The 25,197-nt window shown below is 52.0% G+C and overlaps 2 protein-coding genes and 1 long non-coding RNA gene across 4 annotated transcripts; 2 read left to right on the forward strand and 1 right to left on the reverse strand.

The window, feature by feature from the left end:
* Positions 1 to 999: 999 nt before the first annotated feature.
* Usf2 (upstream transcription factor 2, c-fos interacting) lies at positions 1,000 to 9,964 on the forward strand. Its single transcript, XM_052761899.1, has 10 exons — positions 1,000 to 1,076; positions 1,346 to 1,392; positions 1,507 to 1,625; positions 1,778 to 1,978; positions 2,337 to 2,487; positions 2,575 to 2,662; positions 3,005 to 3,063; positions 8,876 to 8,970; positions 9,069 to 9,197; positions 9,277 to 9,964. Exons 1-10 carry the CDS (start codon positions 1,015 to 1,017, stop codon positions 9,364 to 9,366), a joined length of 1,041 nt encoding a protein of 346 aa, XP_052617859.1. The 5' UTR covers positions 1,000 to 1,014; the 3' UTR covers positions 9,367 to 9,964.
* Positions 9,965 to 11,778: 1,814 nt separating this feature from the next.
* Hamp (hepcidin antimicrobial peptide) lies at positions 11,779 to 16,773 on the forward strand. Its single transcript, XM_052761961.1, has 3 exons — positions 11,779 to 12,095; positions 13,336 to 13,395; positions 13,481 to 16,773. Exons 1-3 carry the CDS (start codon positions 12,009 to 12,011, stop codon positions 13,586 to 13,588), a joined length of 255 nt encoding a protein of 84 aa, XP_052617921.1. The 5' UTR covers positions 11,779 to 12,008; the 3' UTR covers positions 13,589 to 16,773.
* On the reverse strand, positions 12,067 to 25,132 carry LOC128125020 (uncharacterized). Of its 2 annotated transcripts, XR_008223076.1 has the most exons (5): positions 22,956 to 25,132; positions 20,590 to 20,882; positions 17,879 to 17,927; positions 13,461 to 13,545; positions 12,067 to 12,177 (listed from the first exon to the last, which is right to left on the reverse strand). It is a non-coding gene; the product is annotated as an uncharacterized LOC128125020 (long non-coding RNA). The 2 variants fall into 2 exon arrangements; XR_008223077.1 differs by lacking the exon at positions 20,590 to 20,882.
* Positions 25,133 to 25,197: the final 65 nt, after the last annotated feature.

Raw genomic sequence — 25,197 nt, forward strand, 5'->3', positions numbered from 1 at the left:
GGGGGGAAACCAGCGCAGGAAGGGACCGGACAGGCCTTCTGCCTTCTCTTTGGCCTGCAGCCTGGAGTACGTGCCCCATGCCGCCTCCGCCCTGCCCCGCCCCGACGTGCGCATGCGCTCCGCATCCGGGAGCGCGCGTGCGCGCTCCCCCCCCCCCCCCCCCCCCCCCCCCGGTCCTCTGGTCTCCCCCACGACCTACTTTACAGTCTTCCAACCCTGTGACCCCGGCGATCTGAGCCCCGCGTGCGTGTGGCCGGGCATTGTAGCCCGGCCCGCGTTCCAGCCCGTGGTGGTCCCTGTTGAGTCCCCGGGCCCAAGCGCGTGCGCGCCGGGCCGCCACCAGAGACAGACGGCGCGCGCGCTCCCCGGGGCCTGCCCTCCCCCTCCCCTCCCCCGCGCGCGTCCGCCCCGGGATCGCGCCGTCGCCGCCACCGCGCGCGCGCAGCGCCAGTAAAGGAGGAAAAAAAAAAAAAAAAAAGGAAAAAGAGAAAGGGGGGGGGGTAGATAGAAAGCGGCGGCGGCTGCAGCCACGATCCGCCGCCGGACCGGGCCAAGCCGGGCGGAGGGCGAGCGAGCCGGTGATCCAGGGAACGGGGCGGCCGCCATCCAGACTGGGCCGTGGTTAAAAAAAAAAAAAAAGCTCAAGTCGCGGCGGCGAGCGCTCAGGGAAGCAGGCCCCAGGCCGCGTGCGGCGGACCGGCGGGCGGACCGGCGGGCGGGCGGGCGGGCGGGCGGGCGGGCGGGGGGCAGCTGAGCTGCGGCCCGGAGCCTCACGCCGCCCGGAGTCGGCGGAGGCGGCAGGAGGAGGCGGCGGCGGCGGCTGCAGGAGCGGCGGCGGCGGCGGCGGCGGCATCTCCTCCTCACATGACCCCACTGTTTGTCCCCGTGATCAGCGCGAGCGGCTCCCGTGTCTCCTCCGTCCCCTCCTGCCGCGCGGCGTGAGCGCCGGGCTCGGGCCCCCCCGGCCGCCCGCCCCCTCCCCTCCCTCCCCTCCCCTCCCCCCCCGCCCCCCCCATGGACATGCTGGACCCGGGTCTGGATCCTGCTTCCTCGGCCACCGCTGCTGCCGCCGCCAGGTAAGCGCGCCGGCGGCTCGCGCCCCTCCGCGCGCCCCGGGCCCCGGCCCCTCGGCCCCGCGCGCGGGGGCCGCCATGATCCCGAGCGGCCTCCGGGCCCGGCTCAAAATGGAGGCCGCGGGGAGGGGACCCGGGCGGGGGCTCGGCGACACTGTTGACCCCGGCGGGGCCCGGGCCTGGAGGGCGGGCGGCGGCCCCCCGCGCCCCCCCCCCCGGCTGGGGTGCGGGCCTCGCTGACGCCGGGCCCTGCCCCTCGTGTGCCCCCGCAGCCACGACAAGGGACCCGAGGCCGAGGAGGGCGTCGAGCTGCAGGAAGGTGAGTGCTTGCGGGGCCACGGGGGCTGCGGCCCGCGCCGGGGTTGCAGGCCGGGGACGCCGGGAGGCCCCGCGCGCCCGCTGAGCGTGCCCCCTTGCCCTGCTGCCCCCACAGGCGGGGACGGCCCGGGGGCCGAGGAGCAGACGGCGGTGGCCATCGCCAGCGTCCAGCAGGCGGCGTTCGGCGACCACAATATCCAGTACCAGTTCCGCACAGAGAATAATGGAGGCCAGGTGAGGCGGCCGCGGGCCGGGAGCCCCGAGGGCCGGCGCCGGGGCGAGCAGAGGGAGGGCGGACGCACGGGTGCGGCGGGGCAGGGAGAGGCTCCGACCTGGCCCTTCCTCGGGCCCTAGCGTCGGTCTCGTCGCTCTGCCGCCCCCTGCAGGTGACATACCGCGTAGTCCAGGTGACTGATGGTCAGCTGGACGGCCAGGGCGACGCGGCCGGCGCCGTCAGCGTCGTGTCCACAGCTGCCTTCGCGGGGGGGCAGCAGGCCGTGACCCAGGTGGGTGTGGACGGGGCAGCCCAGCGCCCCGGCCCGGCCGCTGCCTCTGTCCCCCCAGGTCCCGCGGCACCCTTCCCGCTGGTAGGTGGCCCGCAGCTTCTGGGGAGGGGGGGGGGAGTCCCGGGGGGGTGGGGTATGTCACCCACAAACGGTGTTCGCTGGCCCGGCGAGCCGTGCAAGGTTGATGTTTTGCACAGACATTGGACGGGTCGCTTGAAATTATTTTCTTCTATGTAAAACGGGGAGAAACTCCTTAGAGAGAAAAGGAGAGTCGCTGAGCTAGTGACAGTTGAGTCCTGTCAGGGATAAAATACTAGACGGAAGGGCACGCACAGCGGGCTTCCCCCTCACCTCCCAACATAGTAAATAAACACCGACCCCCAACAGCAAAGGTGGGCTGACAGGGGTGGCTGAGGATGGCCTGTGTCCTCTTCCCTAGGCTGTAATTCAAAACCCATTCAGCAATGGTGGCAGCCCAGCCGCAGAAGCTGTCAGCGGGGAGGCACGGTTTGCATATTTCCCAGCATCCAGTGTGGGAGACACCACCGCTGTGTCTGTGCAGACCACAGACCAGAGCCTACAGGCCGGAGGTAAGGGAAGGAAGGGTAGAGCGAGGGAAATCACTCCAGCAGTTCCACCTTGGCCCCTTACTGATGCTCACTGCACATTGCCTGCAGGCCAGTTCTATGTCATGATGACACCCCAGGATGTGCTCCAGACAGGAACACAGAGGACAATTGCACCCCGGACACACCCCTATTCTCCGTATGTGCTGTAGTCTCATTGTTGGGGGCCAGGAGAAGGGAGGGATTTTTGGCCTAGCAGCTGGGGCTGTCAGTGTACTTAGCAGGAGTTGGGTATGGGTTTCCTTAGCTGGAAAGTTCCATTCCCCCTCTCTTTTCACGTGGATTTACTTTGCAAAAATAATTGTCAAGGGCTGGAGAGGTAACTCAGTGGTAGAGCACTTGCCTAGCATTTTGTAAAGCCCTGGGTTCGGTCCTTAGTGCCATAAAAAACAAAGGTGTGTGTCAAGTCTGATTGACTGGTAAATACTTGAAGAGATGGGTCTGAAATAATAGGTATCTGCTATTTCCCCTTCTATTCTAGAAAAATCGATGGAACCAGAACTCCTCGAGATGAGAGAAGACGAGCCCAGCACAATGAAGGTAAGGGTGGCGGTGCGTTCCTTGGCCAGCTCTTGGCCTCCTGGGTGCTTTGAGCCCATTCCCTGGCATGCCCAGATGTGGGAAAGGTGTGTGCTGAATGCGTAGGTAAGGGCTGATGGGTGAAGGGCAGGAAGCTGTTAGGAAAGGTAGAGGGCGGGAATTGGTTTGTCCAGACGTTTTCTCATGCCCAGCTTGTGGTTTTGATTTGTTCTATGGGCCATCCTCTTAAAATGGCAGACCCCGTATCCGCATGTAGGTTTGGCCCTTCTCATTCACTTGTTCCTTGCCCTCCATGGGTAGCTGGGCAGCCTCTGGCCAGCTGAAGCCAGAGCCTCCCGCCCTCCCGGAAGCTGCTGTTCCACCCTGAGGTGGAACAGACGTCTGTCAGTGCTGTTCCTCGGTCTCCCCCGTCGTAAAGCATAGAGCAGTCAGTCCTCAAAGCAGGGCAGTTGACACCCAAGCAGCCAGCACTCAACAAATATTTACTGACCCTGGATCCCAGGCAGGGCAGGGCGGCACCGGCGCTGTGCCAAGCCTGCAGCCTGGCCTAGAGGGGCAGTCAGAATCGCTAACAAGGACAGCTTGTGGCCGAGAGGTAGCTCAGGCAGGCACTGAAATGAGGTTGCCCCAGGAAGGTTTTTCTGGGCGCTTGGCAAGCAGAGGGGGACCCAGGCTGAAGAGAGCCGAGTTGTGTCAGGAATGCTGTTGGCTTGTCACTGAGGTCCTGCGTGCTTTCTCTGAGAATGAACCAGGATGGAGACCTCAGACCCTGAGACTTGAGGGTGCCGCTGTTCTAAGCAGCCGGCAAGCACACAGCCATGCCAGCCCCCAGCTAGGCCTCGAGTGCAGAGAACGGCAGAGACGAGGTCTGGGCTCTCACATGCTCACTGGGAGGACACTAGCCGCACAGTTACCCAGTGAGTGCTTGCTTCAGAGGCCTCTCAAGAGGTGACCTTGGAAGAGGCCTCCTCAGCCACAGACACTTGTAAGTTTGAGGAAGAGCAGAATGGGGAGGGAAGAGGAAGGTCTTAGGGCTGGGAGGGACCTGCCAGGCTGGCTCACACCGGCTCTCTAGAAGCTCTTCCCAGAGTGGTTATCCTGACCTGGGAGTATAGTCTGGTGATGGCGGCACCAGTGTGGGGTCTGTGTGTGGAAGCATGATAAGACGATGGGAAACCAGTGACTAAGAAGTCACATGCTAGAGATGACTTCCGGGAAAGGGGAGGCCTGGTCTGAGGTGGCAAGATGTGGAGAATGGGCATAAGGAAAAGATTCTGGATCTGCTGGGTCAGGGTCTAATGTCCAGGTCAGGTGGCTTTGAAGGGAAAGGGTGAACTGGAACTTGAGGTTGGTTTGGTGCAGGGGAATTTGAGGATCCTCTGGTGGGTTGCTCAGGCAGTTACAGCTCCTCTCTCCAACTCAGGCTGGGTTTTCGATCTTTGCACCTGTGTTGTCCTGTGGAAAATGACTAACACAACCCCCTCAGTGATCCTAACCCCCCACCCCTAACTCCAGCCTCCCACTGAGTATGCACCTTACACCCTGGATTCATCCAGCTTGGAGCCTTTGCTGTTTTTCATCCTCAGACACGCAGTTTCCCCTACCCAACCACCCACCAGCTACAGTCAGCCCTCTGGTTTCTAACCTGTAGAAAGTTTGAACCACCACCTGCCTGTCTTCCTTGTGGCTTGGCAGTCTGGCGTAGCAGACTGGCTCCATTGAAGGTCACCTGTGACGACCTCATTGCCAAATCTGCTGGCTTCCTTTTCTGTCTGAGCTCCAAGCATCTGCCCCTGCCTGTTAACCCCACCTCTACCCCTGCTGCTTTTGGGAATGTCCCTTCTCTTCCTGCTCTCTCTTATTCTAATGTCCTCTTTGTTTCTCCCTCCCCACCCATTCCTATAACAACCAGGTAACTACCTGCTCTTCAGACTGAGCCTTGGGGGTTCTGACTAACTGAGGCCCAGGGCTGTCTTTCCAGCAGATGCCCTCAAGAACTGGGAACCGGCTTTGGCTGTGGGTGTTCTTAAGGCCTGGATCTGAGTCCCTTTTCCATCTACTAGTAAGCACCGGCCAGAGGTGCATGGAAGCTGTAGTTGTCCTGCCCCTAGGACTCATCCCCAGCACCAGAAGTCTGTCTTCTTTTTCTCCAGAAAGGTGATAGTTGCCTCTTCCCACCCTCCTAGGGCTTGGCCACCCCATGGTAACACAGAATGGAGTTTCTATTCCTTGGCATTGGAAATTGCCACTCAAAATCTCCATGTCTCGCTGTCTGTGAGACTTAACCCAACCTGTCCATACAGCACATGCTGTCTACCCTCCCAAGAGGCTCTGTGTATGCTTCTCCGCCAGAAATAAGACAGGGCAGCTTCAGAGGTCTACCCCTGCCCTCCCAGGACTCTGCTAACATGGCTTTCCCTGTAGTCTCTTTTCTCCCTCTGGCTTTTCTGCCGGGGTAGGGCTTGGGGAGCTCCAGAAGGTGCCTGCAGGGCCCTGAGTGAGCAGCGAACGTTCCTGCACCAAGGGGTAGGTGGGGAACCTGTTGTTAATGGTAGTAGAATTTACCCTCTGGCGGCAGGTCTTTACATAAAACGTGACTTGAAATGCTGAGCCAGGTTGCTTTTTCTATTTATTAGTTTTTACTGTTTGTAATAGAGTCTTTCTACTTGGGTTCTTAATTTATGGTAGTGGTCTTACGGAGAGTTCCTTGTTTGACACTGGAGTAGAGCCTAGGGCCTAGAGTGTGCTGGAAAGTGCTCTCTTGTAACTAGATCCCCAGCCTTTTCACTTTTTTAAAAAATCTTTTTTAGACAGTCTGACTAATTTGCCCAGGCTGGTTTTGAACTGGGAAGCCTCCTGCTTCCTATTCCCTAGTAGCAGGAATTCCCAAATCTTTGCTTTTTAAAGGTGGATATGGCTCCGTTTTGTAATCCCAGCTGGTGAGGCTGAGGCAGAATTGTGAGGCTGAGGCCAGCCTGGACACACAGTACGAACCTGTCTCACAGAAAGAAGGAACAAACGAACAAACCTTTTTCTGATGTAAATCTGTGGCTGCAGACTTCTGTCTGACTGTCCCATTTTGACAGATGTCTTTATTATCTCAAAATGTTTTCCAGATCTCCTGTGATTTCTTCTTTGACCCCAGGAAATTCAGGAAGCATGTTGCCCAATTTCCAGACGTGTGTGGGGCTTAGGATCTCATTTTTGTTGGATTTCTCAGTTCTTTGTAGTCGAGCGTAGCTGGTGTGGTTCCAGTTATTTGAGGGTGTGGAACTTACCTTGGGCTCTGTGTACAGTCTAACTTGGAGAAGGTGCCACAGGTACCATAGTGGATGTGTGCCTGCTGCTCTGAAAGGTCCCCTCCGTAGGGAGGCTGGGTGGGATGGCTGGGATGGCTGGGGATTGCCAGCCGCTGGTGACCGGCCCACCTGATGTTTTTCTTGCTTTTCTTGGAGAGGCGTGCTGATGTCTCCCACTGTGTTTGTCTCTCTTCCTGTGTCCTGACAGGTTGTGCTGTGAGGTGTGGGGTTTAATTATTTTGGTTTTTGAAACAAGATCTTCCTATGTAGCTTTGGCTATTCTAGAACTCGCTCTGTAAACCAGACTAGCCTCAAACTCACAGAGTTCTGTCCTGCCTCTGCCTCCTGAGTGCTGGGATTAAAAGTGTGCACCACCACATCTGGCTGTGAGATGTTTTTTAAGTGCTGTGTTGTAACTACAGGGCTTCTGTGAGATACTGGTCTTCTACTGGTCCAGTGTGTCCTAACAGTTTTCCAAGCCACAGGCCTAACCGTGTTACCACCTGGACACAAGCTGTAGACAGCTTATGTAAAAACAACACACAAACCCTACAAGTGGTTCCTGTCATCTTTTGTGTGATCTTATTATCCATCTGCCTGGGGTCCCTCAAAGAAACCCAAGTATTTCCTAAAGTCTCTCTGGAGATTCATCCTGCTGTGGGCTCCGTGCAGAAAGTATTGCTCCGCCTTGCCCTTCCTTGGGCACAGTTCCTGTGGGCACAGTTCCTGTGGGCACAGTGTTCGCCATTTATGTCACTTCACAGTGGTGCTATGAGCACCAACCAGGACAAAGCCAGGGTTGAGTCCACCCTGGACTCCATCCATGTTTAAAGCCACACACTTGTACATTTTGCAGAATTAAATGGAGCCTAAAGGAGCTCTGCCACACACACATCTGCTCTTAACCCTGATGGGCTGAGGTGTGCCCGTCAAATGAGTCTAATGCCTGGGGGAAGTGGACAGTAGGAGGGTGGGGAGGTACTAATGAACCCTGGAGATGAGCACTGCCTAGGAACTCGGTGGGCAGTGCTCCTAGGCCCTGGCCAGACTCGGCTTTGCTGCAGTCCGCCACCAAGTTCCCAGAAGATTCTGCCGTACTGAGTGGTGACAGTGAGCCAGCCCTGAGCCTACCGGAGGCATAACCCAGCCTTACCAAACTCAGCGTGGCTGTGTTCTTGGCAGGACATTGGAAAGATCTCAGAGAAAGAATCGTTGCTGTGAGAGGGAGCGGACAGAGCGGGAGATAACCTGCTTTGGAAAATGGAGTTACTCGTGCCCAAGTGGGAGGCTCTTGACAGTAGCAAAGGCAGTGGCCTCCACTGTTCCTGGGCCCTGAGGTCCCCTAGGGGATGTCATGGGCAGGGTGTGAGTTGAGGTCTAAGGAGAAAGGAGCCCGCCCTCACCCACCCACCCCACCCCAATCACTTAGCGTTTTCCCTGTTTTCTGCCCTCATTAGGAAATGCCCCTTACCCTTTTCCCACAGCCCATCAGGCTCTAGGCCCCAGCTCCCCTCCACAGATTCAACAGGTGTCTCAAGCCCTCCTGACAAGTGGATGGGGGCTCAGAGGGGACTTGGGGGTACCAGGGTCTTCTGTGCCCTGGAGGTAAGGAAAGGCTGGGAAGCCTTGCTCCAACTAGCTGTGAAACTGGTTCCGAGTCACGTGGTTCCTGGCAGGCATCCTGAGCATAGGACAGGCCCAAGGGAAGCCCTGTCTGCAGGGCGGTTGTCATTCGGGTAGCTAACAGTGGGAGGTTACAGAGTTTAATTAAAGCACAGATCTGAACTCGAGGTCTGTGACTTGCCATCCTTTGCCGTCAGGGTATGGGGCTCACCTTCCCAGGTGAGGTGAGGTCCACAGGGCCAGGCCTCAGAGCAGAGCCCTCGCTTGTGTGGAGAGTGCAGCTTGCCAAGGCTGTCTAGGGGTTTTAAACAGGCAAGGCACAGTCAGGTTTTCGCAGGTGAAGGGCTGGGCTGTGGCTCAGCTCGTAGAGTGTGGGCTTCAGTCTCAGCAGTGAAGAAACCAGGCACAGTGGCTCCTTAGGAAACAGAGGCAAGAGGGCCAGGAATTTAAAGTCTTCCTTGGCTACACAGTCGGAGGCTGACCTACATGAGACCCTGTCCCCAAGGGGACAAAAAGCAAAATCACAGAAGCCCGAGTCTCTGGGACAGAGGGTGAAGTGCAAGGACTACAGGAGCTGTGGGGTTGCTGGATCCTGCACAGAGGGGTTCTGCCCCTCAAAACAGATACGGCTCCCAGTGCCTCGAGCTGCATTTCAGCCGACCAGCTGCGTGCTGTGTGCTGTGACTAGTTTTTCCGTGTTGCTCCAGTGTCTGAGTGTGCTAGGCGGGTAGTGAACCACGTCTGCAGTTGTCAGTGTGGGTTTCTGTCCCAACAGTGCGGCACTTGAGGATGGAGACTTGGTTGGGCTGCCCGTGGGGAGGTGGCAGCCAGGGGTCCCTGTGAGGTCCTTACTAGTGCCATGAAGCCATGACTGTCCCTGTCTCCTACAGTGGAGCGGAGACGGAGGGACAAGATCAACAACTGGATCGTCCAGCTTTCGAAAATCATTCCAGACTGTCATGCAGACAACAGCAAGACAGGAGCGGTGAGTGTCCCCATGTCCACTCCCTTCCGGAAGTCTGGCTGACCCCAGGCACAGGCGCTGGGTCCTGTCCGCTGACTCTTGCCTGCTCCCCACTCCAGAGTAAAGGGGGCATCCTGTCCAAGGCCTGTGACTACATCCGAGAGCTACGACAGACCAACCAGCGAATGCAGGAGACCTTCAAGGAGGCCGAGCGGCTGCAGATGGACAATGAGCTCCTGAGGCAGCAGGTGGGTGTGCACCTGGAATCCACTGGGCCCTGGAGGCCGAGGGCTAGCCCCTGGCTCATGTGTCCTCTGGTGCCTGCAGATCGAGGAGCTGAAGAATGAGAACGCCCTGCTTCGAGCCCAGCTGCAGCAGCACAACCTGGAAATGGTGGGCGAGAGCGCCCGGCAGTGATGCCCACTGGCCCACCCTGCGGCCGCTGCCGGCCGCTGCTGCCCTCCCCAGCCCTTAGCACAGAGGGAGATGCCCCTCCCCAAGCTGCGTTTTTTATAGTAGATTTTTAACAAAAACAAGGAGACATAATGCATTTCTGTGGATCCATTGCCCACTACCCTCCTCCATGCGGAAATGATGCCCACCTGCCCACCTGTCCATCAGCCTCCCTTCTCGGTCCTCACCAGCCCATCACTTCTAGTGGGCTCACCAGGAGGAGCAAGGGAGGAGGACAGGGGCCCCGCTGCCCGCTGCCTCCTTGGTCTCTAGAGGTATTGAGACAGGGTGCTTATGGGAAGGAGGGAGCTTTGGGGGCGCCTTCCCTGGGGCCTGGACCTAGGCAGGGAGGCCACGTCCCCCATCCCTCTTGTTTCTGGATCCCTGCTCCCCTCTGGGTGTGTGGGGGGGGGGGGGGGGGTGTGTGCGCGTGCGTGCGTGTGTGTGAGTGTGAGTGTGTGTGTGTGTGTGTGTGTGTTAATTTTCTTTATGGAAAAATGGACAAAAAAAAATAGAGAGGTATTTAACTGCAATAAACTGGCCAGTGTGGCCCCGCCTTGTCTGTCTGTGTCGGTCCATGTTGGGCATGGGGGCGGGTGGGAGTCATAGAACCTTCCTGAGGTCCAAGCTTCAGCTGTAGTGTGACTGGGTGAAAATGGCTGGGAGAATTAAGGACTGGATTTCTCCCTTGAGGCCCTGGAGTGCAGATTAGGGGTGTGGGAACTTCAGTCAAGGACGTGCCCCCTGATGTTGGAGGGGAGGCTGGAATCTCCCAGGTCAGAGCTTCTTGAAAACAGGCCTGGTGAGCATCCCTGGGCTCTGGAGCTGAAGCCCTCCCCTCTGCACCAGCCAATGATGGGGCCTGGCCTTGAGCCCCCCACCCCCAAGGGAGGGCAGATGGCCAGAAAGCCAGGCTTGGCCCGGCAGTCTGTCGCCTCACACCGTGGCTCTGGCGCCTGTGCTGTGACCCCTGGCCTTGGCTGATGATGAAACCTGTCCTGAGCAACCACAGTGATGCCTGGCAGGGCTGGGGGATACCATCGTGTCCCCAGAGACTGGTTCACCCCTTCCCAGGATCTGGGGCTGCCTGTCAGTTACACCTTGCTGCACTTTCGACCTGCCACAACCTCAGGACACTGATGGCCCCTGGTTTCCGAGAACCCTGACTTTGACCTTCCCACTCCCTAAGGCTCTCTGAGAGAGCTTGTGAAGCAGATGAGGGGCCCTAGTGAGCAGCGGAGTGGCAGCAGCATTCCCAGGGCTCTACACAGATTGATCACAGATTGGTCCCTTCCTGAGTCAGGCCTGGTGCCCACTATCCTGTCTGGAGTCAAAGTTTAATAATGTCTCAGGCCGTACACATCGAGGGATCCAGGTAACAGGAATGGGGGCACCACACAGGCTTCAATAGTACCCCAAGAACACAACTATAAAAGCCCTAGTGTGTGCTATATACCAATTTCTGTGGTATAAATTCTCCCAGCATGGCAATTGAGAAGGTCTTGGCATAGTTCCACTGCACTTGAAGTTGTATGACGGGCATAGTCTGCCAAGCCAAGTCTAACATGCTGCTCTGTCCCCTGTGCTTAGAGGGAGATGGAAGTGTTTCTGGTTTGGGAGTTTTTTTGGTTTTTCGAGACAGAGTTTCTCTGTGTAGCTTTGTGCCTTTCCTGGAGCTCGCTCTGTAGACCAGGCTGGCCTCGAACTCACAGAGATCCTCCTGCCTCTGCCTCCCGAGTGCTGGTATTAACGGCGTTCGCCACCACCGCCCGGCTGTGGGAGATGGAAGCTTGACAAATAGATCAGGCCAGGCCCCTGGGTCAGTGACTAGAAGGCAACTTTAAACCTAAACACTAGTGAACCCAGGAGGAAGCAGGCAACCACTTGGAGGTCAAGTAGCACCAGCCGTTAACACAGAAGTGAATTGGTACTGATTAAAAGACAAGGTGAATTAGTTTGTGCACTGGCATGTGAGAGGATGAACTAGCTCATATGCTGGGCTGGGAAGTGTGCTGGCTCTGGCTATGAATAATGACTGCCACCACCATAGGCGAAAGGTGACTTCAACACAACAGCTACATCGTATGATCTGGACATCGGACACCATGGTGGAGCCTATGCTTGGGCATCTGTCCAGTCCCTTGGCCACTGTTCCCGACTCATGCTCGGATGCATTCTGCACATGTGTACCCCATTGCTGAGGTCTTTCTGGGGAGCCCAGTGAGTGACAGCCATACTGAAGACACCAATAAAGGAGACAGGCAATATCTAGGGGAAAAGGGGAGATTTTTTTCTGCGATCCACAGGGTGACATCACAGGTGGCTGGCTGGAGGCTTGTGTCCATGGCCCTAGCTGCCCCACCCCCCCCACCCCCACCCCCGATGCACCTCTGCTGGCTGAGGGTGACACAACCCTGTCTGTCCCCTGTCACTGTTCCCGCTTATCTCTCCCGCCTGTTCGGCGCCACTGTCTTCTTGGAAATGAGTCAGGGCAAAGGGGAGGGGGCTCAGGTGTCCCCTCCTCCAATCGGTCCCATAAAAAGGACAGAGACTGGGTCCTAGACACCACGCAAATCCTCGGACTACACAGCAGAACAGAAGGCACGATGATTCGGAGCACCAAGATCCAGGCTGCCTGTCTCCTGCTTCTCCTCATCGCCAGCCTGACCAGCAGCACCCTTCTCCAGCAGCTGGTGAGCATCCTAGGCCTGCCGCAGTGGGAGAGCCATCCCCAGGAGGCAGGGGCTCCTCAACACTGAGCATTCAGGGCAGCCACTGAGGAGACAAGAGTGGTCCTGAGTGGAAGGACTGAGGCACTCCCACCCTCAGCTCTACAGGTGTTGTGGAAAGGGAACATGAGGAACATGCTGGAAGCCAGACAAAATATTCCTCTGGCTGTCCATCCCAGTCAGGGCATTCCTTAAACTGCCTTTAAATGACTGTTTTCTAAACACTTATTTGTGGATAGCACAAAAGATGATGGGCGGAATGACTATTATGAGGAAGGACCAGAGGGGGCCAAGAGGCAGGAAGCCAAGCAAAAACATTTTATAAGAAAATGATAGAGAAGGGGCTGGAGAGACAGCTCAGCAGTTAGAGCACTTGGTGCTCGTGCAGAGGACCTGGGTTCAGTTCCTGGCACCTACATCGTGGCTCACAACCATCCTTAACTCTAGTTGCAGGGCATCTGATGCCTTCTGACCTACACAGGCAATAGGCATGCCTGTGGTGCACACACATATATGCAGGCAGGACACTCATGCACATAGATCTGGAAGGAAGGAAGTGCTACTGAGCCAGGCTTAGTATGGACACTCAGAAGATGGAGGTGAGAGCATCAGGAGTTCACAGTCATCCTTGGCTACATAACAAGTTCAGTGCCAACCTGGGCTATGAAAACCCTGTCTCAAACAACAACAAAGATACTAGATTTGTGCCTTGGAGCTGAGACAGCAGATTGGGCACTCCAGTGAAAGGCAATCACAGGACCCAATCACAGATCTGTAGGGTCTGATGAGTGGCATCAGTGTTGGAAGTAAGGAGAGGGCAGTGGCAGTTCTGTCTGCCAAGTTTTGTAGACAGCTGTGCAGATGATGATTGGTCCTTGGGTTGCTGAGAAAGGGAAAATCCACAATCCAACTGATGCTGATAGGTTACTATGCTATGTGGTGACCTGATTATAAGGGATAAGATACAGGGAGATCTGTTGGGAGGGTAGTGTCCAGAAAGAAAATACAGTAACAAAGAAGGTGGGATGTTTTTACGAAGGAGAACATCCAAGGAATGATGGGAAAAAACAGGGCAGTGAGGTCTCTTCTAGGAATTCCATATAAACAGGTCCCTAAGTTCCTGGGAAAGGAACAATCTGGCAAAGACATGTCAGAAGAATGCTGGAGACCCCACAGTACTCAAGTACCCTTTCTACTTCCACAGGTGAGACAGCCTGAAGCCCTACAGCCTCGGCACAGGACAGAAGCCAGGGCCGACATGTCGGTAAGAGCAACTGGGACTCCCTCCCTGATCCCTAGGCTTCCCCATGCCCAAGTAAGGCAGCTCACCTCTCTTCTCTTCCACACAGTTCCTGATTCCAAATCGAAAGAAGCGAGACACCAACTTCCCAATCTGCCTTTTCTGTTGTGGATGCTGTAAGAACATTCGACAATGTGGCTTCTGTTGCAAAACATAGAGCCGTGTGCCCCAATCTCTCAACACCCCAGCCTCCCCACAGCCCCCCGTTTATTTATAAGCTTGAAATAAAGGTGATGATTTTACTTTTAAACTACAGTGTCTGTTTGTAAACGGTGCTTCTTGTCCTGACAGCCCGATCCCAAATAAATACCCAGAGGCTTATATATTAATTACAAAATGCGCAGCCAATAGCTCAGGGTTATTACTAACTAGCTCTTACATTTAAATTAACCCATTTCTAGTAATCTAAGTATTGCCACGTGGCCGTGGCTTTGCCGGTTCTCCAGCATCTTACTTCTTGGGCAGCTTGCTGTTGTCTCTCCCAATTCCACCCTTCTTCATCCCAGTCCTCAGTCTGACTGTCCTGCCTGACTTCATCCTGCTTGCTGTAAGCCCAACAGCTTTATTATGAACCAATGAGAATAATGCATACAGTGTACAGAAGGATTATCCCACAGCATCTGTTTCTTTGGTTTGGTTTGGTTTTTACCCCTTAACAAAGGCTTAGGGACTTGTTGCAAGCCCTGCCGCCCAAGGGCAGTCACTCAGTAGGCTGTGCAGGTCTTATGCAAGTCTCCGTGCCTTGAGGCTGCTAGAAACCTGCATGAAGCCATCTGCTGTCTGTTCTTCGCTTTGTTCCCACGTCAGAAGATCTGAAGTTTATGTAGCAACATGGAAAGAGAGTTGAATAGACTTGCCTCTCAGTCTTGTTCTTTCTTTCTTTTTAAAATTTTTTTTTTTTTTTTTTTTTTTTTTTTTGGTTTTTCGAGACAGGGTTTCTCTGTGTAGCTTTGCGCCTGTCCTGGAACTCACTTGGTAGCCCAGGCTGGCCTCGAACTCACGGAGATCCGCCTGGCTCTGCCTCCCGAGTGCTGGGATTAAAGGCGTGCGCCACCACCGCCCGGCTAAAATATTTTTTTAATCAAAAAACAAAACAGACTAAAACACTTTTTTAAAATGTGTGCACATGTATGTGTGCCTGTGAACACATGTAACAGCCAGAGTAGCCTCAACTGGTACAGAACTTGCTTTGTCAAACTCAGAGATCCTTCTGCCTTTGCCTCCTGAGTCTTGGGATCAAAGGCCTGTGCTACCACATCTAGATCATTGCTTTTTCTTGGTTTTTGTTTCATTTAGTTTTTGTTTTTGTTTTGTTTGTTGTTTTTGTTTGTTTCATTTTTTTTCTTTTGTTTTGTTTTTGAGACAGGGTCTCTCACTGAACCTGGAGCTCACTGATTCCCCTAAACTGTCTGGCCAGTGAGTCTCTGGGACCACCTCTGTCCTCATGAGTGCTTGGACACAGACGCGTGCTGTCACACCAGCTTCCGATGCTGGTGCTGGGACTCAGGTTCTCACGCTTGTATGGCAAACACGTTACTCACTGAGCCAGCTCTCCAGCCTGACTGCTCTACTTTTAAAGGGACATAGAGAGACATGAGATGTAATTCACTATCCGTCCCAGCTTGTAGGATTATAGCAGCCTTAGTGGTGAGAAAGGACATTGATCATGTGGCCTCTGCTGAATCCTGGAAGAGAAATAATAGCCTAAATACATGGATCCCGGGGAGCTGGCCACCATGTCCAGAGGCAGGCCACCACTGAGAAGGGCATCTGCCTTTGTCAAGAGAGTCTGGAAAGCCTTCTTGTGAAGTATATTACTACTTTAAATGTTGGCACCTAAGCTGGGAATGGCCATTCAAACCAGCAGCAATAACAACCACAAAAAGTGCTTCTCATCAATTGGCCCTTCTTTTCCCCCAGTACTGGTTGATCAAAACCAGGCCTCACAGTCAAATACTTACACCACTAGGTATACCTTGAGCCCAAAGAGAATTCTTTTTAGTTACTTTTTTAGACAGGGTCTCATATAGTCTAGCCTGGCTTTGTACTCTCTAAGTGGCCAAGGATGACCTTGAACTTCTGACCCCCCCATTCTCTACCTCCTGAATTCTGGGTTTATAAATATGTGCCATCATGCAGTGCTGAGAATCAAACCCTTGTGTGTTCTAGGCAAGCACTGTGCCAACTTTGCCTACATCTCTATCCCTATATGTAGCCCAGGCTACACCAGAACTCACTATATAGCTCAGGCTGGCTTCTAAACTTGCTGCATTCCCCCTGCCTCAGGCCAACTAGCACTTAAAAAGAAAAAGAAAAATCAATCTATAGGACAAACTTAATTAAACTAGAAGCCAGCATCAACCTCATCCACCACCACCTTTTGCCATCAGAAACTCTAAGAGGCCGTTCGTTCATCTGAGGGAGGTGAAGAGACCCAACATAAAGCATACTTTTTCACAACCTTGCAGCTTTTGCCACCCTGGCTTCTCGACTTTAGTTTGTTTAACCTAACAAATGCAGGCACTGATCACAACCTCTGGTAGGGTTGGAGTTCCGGACAAGGAGCTACTCAGTGCAGCAGAAAGCAGCACCCCTCCCCCAACAGTGACGTCATAGACCCTGGTTCTAGGGCTAAGACACACACACACACACACACACACAGAGCAAAGCACAGGACTCATATTCCGGAAAATGTCTGAGCTCATGAAGAGCGCCGCCGCCTGGCCTGTCCCTCTCACCTCACCCACAATTTAAGGATATGACTTGAGCATCTTGGAATGAAGGTGGTCCAGAGTTCCCTGCAAGCCAATCACCCCAGGGTGAATGCAGATTGCCTAGATTCTCCGGTTGCTCAGCCCACTGAAAGGTCATTTCTCTTAAGACCCAAGCAGCTGTAGTGGACAAGGACCAGAAGCTAATTAGAGGTTTCATAAATGGAGACAGAAGGGACAGGGAGAGAGGACCCTGTGTAGCTGGAGTTTTCTCCAGTCCTGCCTGGCCCATGGCCAGGACAAATCTCTCTCACCCGCCAGTCCCACAGCCACTTAGACACAACCAAGTAAACACACAGAGACTTACATTGCTTACAAACTGTATGGCCGTAGCAGGCTTCTTGCTATCTAGTTCTTATATCTTAAATTAACCCATTTCTATTAATCTATAAGTTGCCACGCAGATCGTGGCTTACCGGTACCTTACATCTTGCTTTTCATGGCCGCGTCTCTCTGCCTCAGCCTTCCACTTCCCAGAATTCTCCTTTCTACTTGTCCCGCCTATACTTCCTGCCTGGCTACTGGCCAATCAGCATTTTATTTACACAGAGCGATATCCACAGCACTTCCCCTTTCCTTTTTTTTTCAAAAAGAAAGGTTTTAACTTTTTTTTTTTTTTTTTTTTTGGTTTTTCGAGACAGGGTTTCTCTGTGGCTTTGGAGCCTGTCCTGGACTAGCTCTGTAGACCAGGCTAGCCTTGAACTCAAAGAGATCCACCTGCCTCTGCCCCCTGAGTGCTGGGATTAAAGGCATGCGCCACCACCACCCGGCTCGGTTTTAACTTTCACATAGTAAAATTACAGATAACAAAACAATTATCAGGCAAGAATTACAATTACAATATTTAGTCTATTTATAATATCTAGTCTATTGGGCAAAATTAAAGAAGATATCTATCCTATATTTGTAAGCCTAAGGTTAAATATCTAACTTATCTCTTATCATAACTAAGGAAAATTATAACTATCTAGTCTTCAACTACATCAAAGACCTCAGAAGGATATAATAACACCTGAGAAACGGGAGATGGACGCAAGCAACTTTCGGGAGTCTTGCAAGAGTAGACAGAGACAGCTGGCAGCTTGGACAGTCTTTGGGACGCTTAACTACAGAAAAACATTTGATTGTAAAAGCTGTTGAGTTAAGCCAATATGTATATATTTTTTTCTTTTTCTTTTTTTTCTTTCAAGACAGGGTTTCTCTGTGTAGCTTTGCGCCTTTCCTGGAACTCGCTTTGGAGACCAGGCTGGCTTCAAACTCACAGAGATCCACCTGCCTCTGCCTCCCGAGTGCTGGGATTAAAGGCATGCACCACCACCACCCGGCGCCAATATGTATATTTTAAAGGTACCTTGGCTTCAAAATTTGGATGTAAGGATATGTTGCTTTGGAAAGGAGGCTCTGCTTTTGTTTCCACAGAAAGCCAGAGGCTATAAAGTTGTTCCAGATTAAGACACATCAAGCTTGACCAGCCAAGACCCCCTGAAAGGTCTCCGATGACACCATGGCCCAGATGATCCAACATCCAGAACGGTTTCAAGGTAACTGGCTCAGACAATACACCCTCACGGACTACTCTATAATCCTAAAATTTTCTTTGTGTCCCCATAAGATACAGCGCCCCCCTCCAGTAGGAAATAGTAAGAGAAGTTAGGGCCAAATTCCCAAATACCAACCTGGCTTTGGAGATGGAATTGGCTCACTCCTCCAAACCCAAGCATATTGCTAAAACAAAACAAAAACAAACAACAACAACAACAACAACAACAACAACAACAAAAAACGGTTAAGAGATTCTTGTGTCCCAAATCAAAAGAGCCCTCTGGTGTGGGACAGACAAAAAACAATATTTTTATTTAAAACAGGTTGATTATAAATGCAATCTCTTTCTAAAAAAGAAAAGGGGATAGTTTAGATATGATAGGATGAAAAGGTAGAGTAATGAACCTACTTTTAAAGAGTAACAACTTGTTTAAAATGTTTTACATTGCTATAGATTTTAGTTTATTGATACAAATTTAAAGTTAATTTTGTTATACTGTATATATATTTCTACTCTTGTTTGAGGTATTATGTTTATGTAACTCATTTAAAATTGTAATGGATAATTAAGAAATAGATTAATAATTAGTCATCTAGGATAATCATACTTGTAGCCATGTTAGTTAAGTCTTCTAGGTATACATAGATATATTTCAGATAGATAGGTAATCTTCAAACACTTCAAAGACCTACAAAATATGGCATTTAAAATGTTTTAAAAATTTGGACTTTCTGGACAATGAGACATGTCTGCTCCTGGCAGCACTGATTTACTTCAGAGAGGAGGATGGTCATTGAAGACACTCTGTATAGAGTTTATCTTCTTCTTGGCAAAAATAGCCATTTGGGCAAGAAACTGTTCTTGCCTGAACTGCTTGATCGACTGGACATGCAGGACCCATAGGAAGGTGACCACTAAACTTTGCTTGGCAAAATGGTCCTTTGGTGCCTGCTTCACAGAGGAAACTGCCAGACATTCTACAGGACACAGAGAGAAGTGACTGAGAGACTCTAGGCCTGAGGGCTGAAGACAGATGCCCCAACTTTACAAAAGAACTTTGGATGACTGGCCAGGCTGCCAGTTGTCGCTGTCTACTCTTGCAAGACTCCCGAAAGTTGCTTGCATCCTTTTCCTGTTTCTCAGGTAATAGTATATCCTTCTGAGATCTTTGGTGTAGTTAAAGACTACATAGTTATAATTTCCTTAGTTATGATAAGAAATAAGTTAGATATGAAACCTTAAACCCACAAATATAGGATAGATAGGATATCTTCTTTAACTTTGCCAAATACAAATAGATTAGATATTATAAATAGACTAAATATAATAACTGTAATTCTTGCTTGATAATTGTTTTATTATCTGTAATTTTACTATGTGAAAGTTAAAACATTCCTTTTTGAAAAAAAGAAAAGGGGAAGTGTTGTGGGATGTTGTGCATGTTAAATATGTTGCTCTGATTGGTTAATAAATAAAACACTGATTGGCCAGTAGCCAGTCAGGAAGTATAGGCGGGGCAAGGAGAGAGGAGAATTTTGGGAACAGGAAGGCTGGGGCAGAGAGATGCTGCCAGCCACCACCATGAGAAGATGTTAAGATACTGGTAAGCCACGAGCCACATGGCAACTTATAGATTAATAGAAATGGGTTGATTTAAGATATAAGAACAGTTAGCAAGAAACCTGCCACGGCCATACAGTTTATAAGTAATATAAGTCTCTGTGTTTACTTGGTTGGGTTTGAGCAGCTGTGGGACTGGTGGGTGAGAGAGATTTGTCCTGACCATGGGCCAGGCAGGACTGGAGAAAACTCCAGCTACAGCCCTGCTACAGAGGGCTTGATTCCTCATGGTACTGGCACTTTTGCCTGTTGAATTCTGTCAAGAAGAGGAGTGTAGCTGGGTGGCAGTGGCATATGACTTTAATCCCAGCACTCGGGAGGCAGAGCCAGGCAGATCTCTGTGAGTTTGAGGCCAGCTTGGTATACATAGGACAGGCACCAAAACTACATAGAGAAACCCAGTCTAAAAAAAAAAAAAAAAAGAAGAAGAAGAGGAGGAGGAGGAGGAGGAGGAGGAGGAGGAGGAGGAGGAGGAGGAGGGTAGAATTGTTTTTGAAAATCATTGAATGCCCCCTAAATGTGCAAAGTCAATATTAACAGGGCAGAGGTAAGGTCTCTCTCACCCCCTATTTTGCTTTGTTAAGAAATCAGAGTCTTGGACTGGAGAGATGGCTCAGTGGTTAAGAGCACTGACTGCTCTTCCAGAGGTCCTGAGTTCAATTCCCAGCAACCACATGGTGGCTCACAACCACTTATAATGAGATCTGGTGCCCTCTTCTGGCCTGCAGGGACACATGCAGGCAAAATACTGTGTACATAATAAATAAATAAATCTTAAAAAAAAAAAAAAGAAAAAGAAAAAAGAAATCAGAGTCTCACTGTAACCCCAGCTGTCCTGGAGCTTGCTAGCAGACTATGGGGCTGGAGAGATGAAGGGGCGTGTATGAGCACATACTGCTCTTTCAGAGGGCTAGAGTTTGGTTTCCAGCACCCAGGTCAAGTCACTCACAGCCACCTCTAACTCCAGCTCCAGGCGATCTGATGCCCTCTTCTGGCTTTGGAAGTTACCTGCACTCATGTGCACGTTCACCTGCATGTGTGCACACACTCAATTTTAAAATGATAAAAGTAAATTTAAAAATAAAAAGGAAGGTCTCAGCTTTCGCACCATCTCCCTTGAAACTCCTGAACCAAGAACTCAAAGTGGAGGAAGAAGCGAATGTGCAGGCTGAAGCACGAGAGAAGAAAGATGAGGCAGAAGTCCAAGTAAATTAGCCTGTGCACCCAAGAGGGCTGGAGCGGCAGATGTGAGGGACGCTGGAGGCGGAGGTGCTGCAGGCCGAGATGCCGAAGGCTGGGGCACTAGTCCAAGTTGTTGGCCTGTGTGCTGCTGTAGGTAGTAAGTCTCAGCGACTCTGGGACATCACCATCTGCTCTCTGAGATCACCTAAGAGACTACCTTCCTTGCAGCCAAAACAGTCCGGCTAGCCCTCTGGCCTGCACCTGTGGCATTCTGGACTAGTTCTGGTCTCACTTGGGGCCAAGTGTAACTCTTGTACAACCATCTTTCTCATTGTCTAAAATAAAAAATACGGATTAGTGGAGGTGTGCCTTAGAAGTTCCTGGAGGTCATCTGTTTCTCTCTCTGCTTTCTGGCTCCATGCAGGAAACAAGTGTCCACTCCTGCCACAATGCTCTGCCTGAGGCCCTCAGTGACTGATGGAGGCTCACAGGAACCTCTGAAACCATAAACTGAAACACATCCTTCCTCCTTTTAGCGTTTCCAGGGGTATTTTGCTACATTGGCAAAAAAGTAACTAACATGTAGCAAGCAGTGCTGATTACACTGAGTAGCTCTGGGCACCTCTCTCTCATTTTTGGACACATTTCTCCAGAAGGTCCAGAGCTGTGACAAGTGAAGCAGAGGGATTACAACTTTAGAGTGGGAGCCGGCTGTGGTGGCGCACACTTTTAATCTCGGCACTAGGGAGGCAGGAGCAGGCGGATCTCTGTGAGTTCAAGGCCAGCCTGGTCTATAGAATAAGTTCCAGGACAGCCGAAACCCTGTCTCAAACTGAGAAACCTTGTCTCAAAAAAAAAAACAAAACAAAACAAAAAAACCCAACAACAACAAAAATCTTCAGTGTGCACGAGAGCGGATCTTGTGCGATCTTATGGAAGCCTATTCAAATGAAGACCTCTGAGCCCCATCCCTGGAGCTTCCCATTCAGAAGACAGGCTAGACCTAGAAATTGTTGGCTTTGAGAAAAAGTCTCATTGTGTAGCTTTGGCTGGCCTGCAACTTGCTATGTTTATCAGGCTGGCCTCGAACTCACAGAGATCTGTCTACTTCTGCCTCCTAAATGCTGGGATTAAAGGCGTGCACTACCACTGCCCGGTTCAACTCCACATCTTAATCTCTCCACCCCTTGCCTCCTTTTTTGAGACAGGGTCTCTGGTAGGCAAGGCTGGTGTCAGACTATGTAGGTGAGGACCATCTTGAACTTCTGATTCTCCTTCCTCTGCCTTCTGAGTGCTGGAATTATAGACCTATGACAGTATACCTGGAATATGTGGGTCTGGGGCTCGAACACCAGGCTTTATGCATGCTAGGCAAGCACTCTACCAACTGAACTATAAGCCCAGGCCCTTGAATTTGCTACAGGACACAGCCCTGCAGCTGCTGCTGACCTGGACACCACACTGTGATGACCCTGGACATAAAATAGCCAGTCCTGACTAAGAGCAACAAAGGGACTCCAGGTTGGCCAGGCCCCAGCCCCGCCCCAGCCCCGCCCCAGCCCCGCCCCAGCCCCGCCCCAGCCCCGCCCCAGCCCCGCCCCAGGCCCCAGCCCCAGACAGCATTAAGAGATGAAGTCACTGTCAGCAATACGTGTCTGGAGATGGTTTCTCCTTTTGCATGCTATTTTGGATAAAATCGGACTAACAACAAAAATCATCACACCACACAAAATTTCTGTGTCTGCCCCCATTTATATATTGACGTCCTAAACCCCAGTCCTTCAGAATGTGACTGTAGTTGGAGATGGGGTCTCTTTTGAGGGAGGGAGGATAAGACAGGGTTTAATGCAGCTGAGGATGAGTGTGAACTGCCTCCATCTCCCAAGTGCTGGGATTACAGGTGTGTGCCACCATGGCTGGCTTTGGCGGTGGGTCTTTACTGAGGGTAGCAATTAAAATGGACCCATATTGGTGGGCTCTCATCCAATATGATTGATGTCTTGGCAAAAGGGGAGATTTGAACAAAGACAGATCCAAGTAGAACTCTGTGTGAATATGCAAACCTCCAAGTCCAGGGCTGGGTTGTGGAGGGGCTGGGGGGTGAGGGGCTGGGAGGCTGGGGCCTGGGGTAGATCCTCCTCTCTAAACTCAATAGGAAGTAACCCTGCTGGCAACTTGATTCTGAAATCGAAGCCTAAAGGATGTGACATAATACATTCTTGTTTGGAAATGTGTCCCCGGCCCCAGCCCTTGCAGACTGAATACCTGTTTTCTTAAAGGCATCGGCTGATCTGTGACAGGTAGCCCCTTACCCAGCCCCTCTCTGGCTCCCATTCCATCTGTTCCACCGTTATGGGTGGGCCCCGCCCAGTCCCCTGGCTCAATACCAGACTCTCAATGGGACTCACCTGCCAGTTTCCCTTCTCTAGGGACTGCCTCCAGTTCATACCTGGAGCCAACAGACTACCCCTCTGCACGGGAACACCAACTCAGTGACACTGGTGTAATTGGACACCTGTGGCGCAGGGCACCCTAGAATCTTCATATCTACCCCCAAAGTCCGGGCACCAGGGCTCTCTCTTCTCTGGAACCTAGGCTTTCAAGCCCCACCCCACTTTCAATGGACCATTGTCTCAGGCTGGGAAAGGCACGGGCAGAGGCTGACATCATGAAGCCTGAGGTGGGGGTGGCACTCCCCCCAACCCTAGTCTTCCTAACTCCTGATCTGATCCCTAGTCTAAGGGATTCCCCTGCCCTCACTCCTGGAAAAGAGGACTCTCCACCCCCTCCTCCCCCCTGCTCTGGCTTCTGCAGGGCAGTGAAACTCCTTGTGTGCCATGCCACCTCAACCACTCTGCCCACCATGCCAAGCTCATGCCTGATTTAGGACCATTGTGGACTCCACACCCAGAGGATCCTCACCCAGCTCAGAGAGCCATCACAGCCCTGTGTGCACAAAAGCCTTGTTTAGAGATCCCAAACAAATACACAGGCAGGCTTCTGTGGGAAGCCTGTTCTCTCACGGCTCCAAGCTAGACGAGAAGAAGGCAGGGACCAGAGAGAATCCCGAAGGGCAAGGTGGCCAGCTTCGGTCATGTTGAACTCTATGAAAAGAAAGGACAGTTTTTAAATGGAGGGTCAGAGGCCAGAGATGGTGTCACGCACCTATAATACCAGCACTCTGGAGACTTGGGCATGTTGTATTCAAGGCTAGCCTGGGCTACAAAATGAGCTGGAGGTCAGCCTGCATTATATATCAAGATAGCCTCAAAGAACAAATGAGAGAGAGAGAGAGAGAGAGAGAGAGAGAGAGACAGAGACAGAGACAGAGACAGAGACAGAGAGAGAGAGAGAGAGAGAGAGAGAGAGAGAGAGAGAGAGAATAGCTCAGTGGGTAACGGTGCTGGACACCGAGACTGAATGCCGGAGTTGGCTCCCTGGGGCCTGCATGATGAAAGGAGAGGACCGATTCCTACAGGTTGTCCTCTGACCTCCACAGGCAGCTGAGGTACGTTTACAAATCCACACACATACACTAGCAACTAAATAAACAAACAAGGCGCTGGAGAAATGGCTCAGCGGGTAAGAGCATTTGTTCTTCTCGAGGGCCTGGGTTCAGGTCCCGGCACCTACACGATGGCTCACAGCCATTTGTAATTTCAGATCCAGGGGATCTGATGCCTCGTCTGACTTCCACGAGCACCAAACACACAAGTGGTGCACGGACAGACATACGAGAAACAAAACACCCATACAGCCTGGTGGTGCTGGTGGTGCCTTTAATCCCAGCACTCAGGAGGCAGAGGCAGGTGGATCTCTATGAGTTCAAGGCCAGCCTGCTCTACAGAGTGAGTTCCAGGACAGCCAGGGCTACACAGAGAAACCCTGTCCCAAACAAAACAAAACAAAAAACACCCAATAACAACAAAAAACATCCATACACACAACATAAATCTAAGTAAGTAAATCAATAAACATAACTTCTAAGAGGAGAAACCGCTGCCTCCAGTGTTAAGTGCTGTGCTTCTGGAGGAGCAGGGCTGGGGTCGGGAAGGATGGGGTGGGACATCTTTCCAAGGACAAGGGATAAGAAAACATCTCTGAGTCCCAAATGCCATAGGGCGTTAGCAGACCCTATGCAAGCACTGTTTAACCGGTGGAGACTCAGGACAGCACAGATGGCCCTTGTCCCCACCGAGGGAAGGTGGCGAGCTCACCAAGAGACAGAGGCTAAGATCATTTCAGAGGACGAGAAATTCAAGGAGAAAACAGACCAGGAGGGGAAGCACCCTATGGAGGTGACTCAAGGTGGTGGAGGTGACTGTGGAGCCAAAGGAGGAGAGGGTGTGTCCCCTCCTCCTGGCAACCGTCTCCATTGGCCTCTTGGGACCAAGATCACACTTAATGTTGCCACCAATTCCTCGAAGACAACAGGTCTCACCTTTCAACAGGGAACTTTCAGAAACATGAGGCCACTCCTACCTCCTCAATTCCAAAATTAGGGTGTATATGAATGGAGGAAGGGGGAGGAGCAAGCAGGCAGACCCTCATCTTTTCTAGGAAGGAGCTAGTAGGACCCAGGCGTCAGGCTGCCCAGTCCCAGCTTTGTGGTGACAAGGGCCCCTTTGTGCCCCCCTCCCCCGAGGGCAG

This window comes from Peromyscus californicus, unplaced genomic scaffold, assembly GCF_007827085.1.
Source record: "Peromyscus californicus insignis strain IS unplaced genomic scaffold, ASM782708v3 Scaffold_4__1_contigs__length_199733344, whole genome shotgun sequence".
NCBI classification, from domain to species: Eukaryota; Metazoa; Chordata; class Mammalia; order Rodentia; family Cricetidae; genus Peromyscus; species Peromyscus californicus.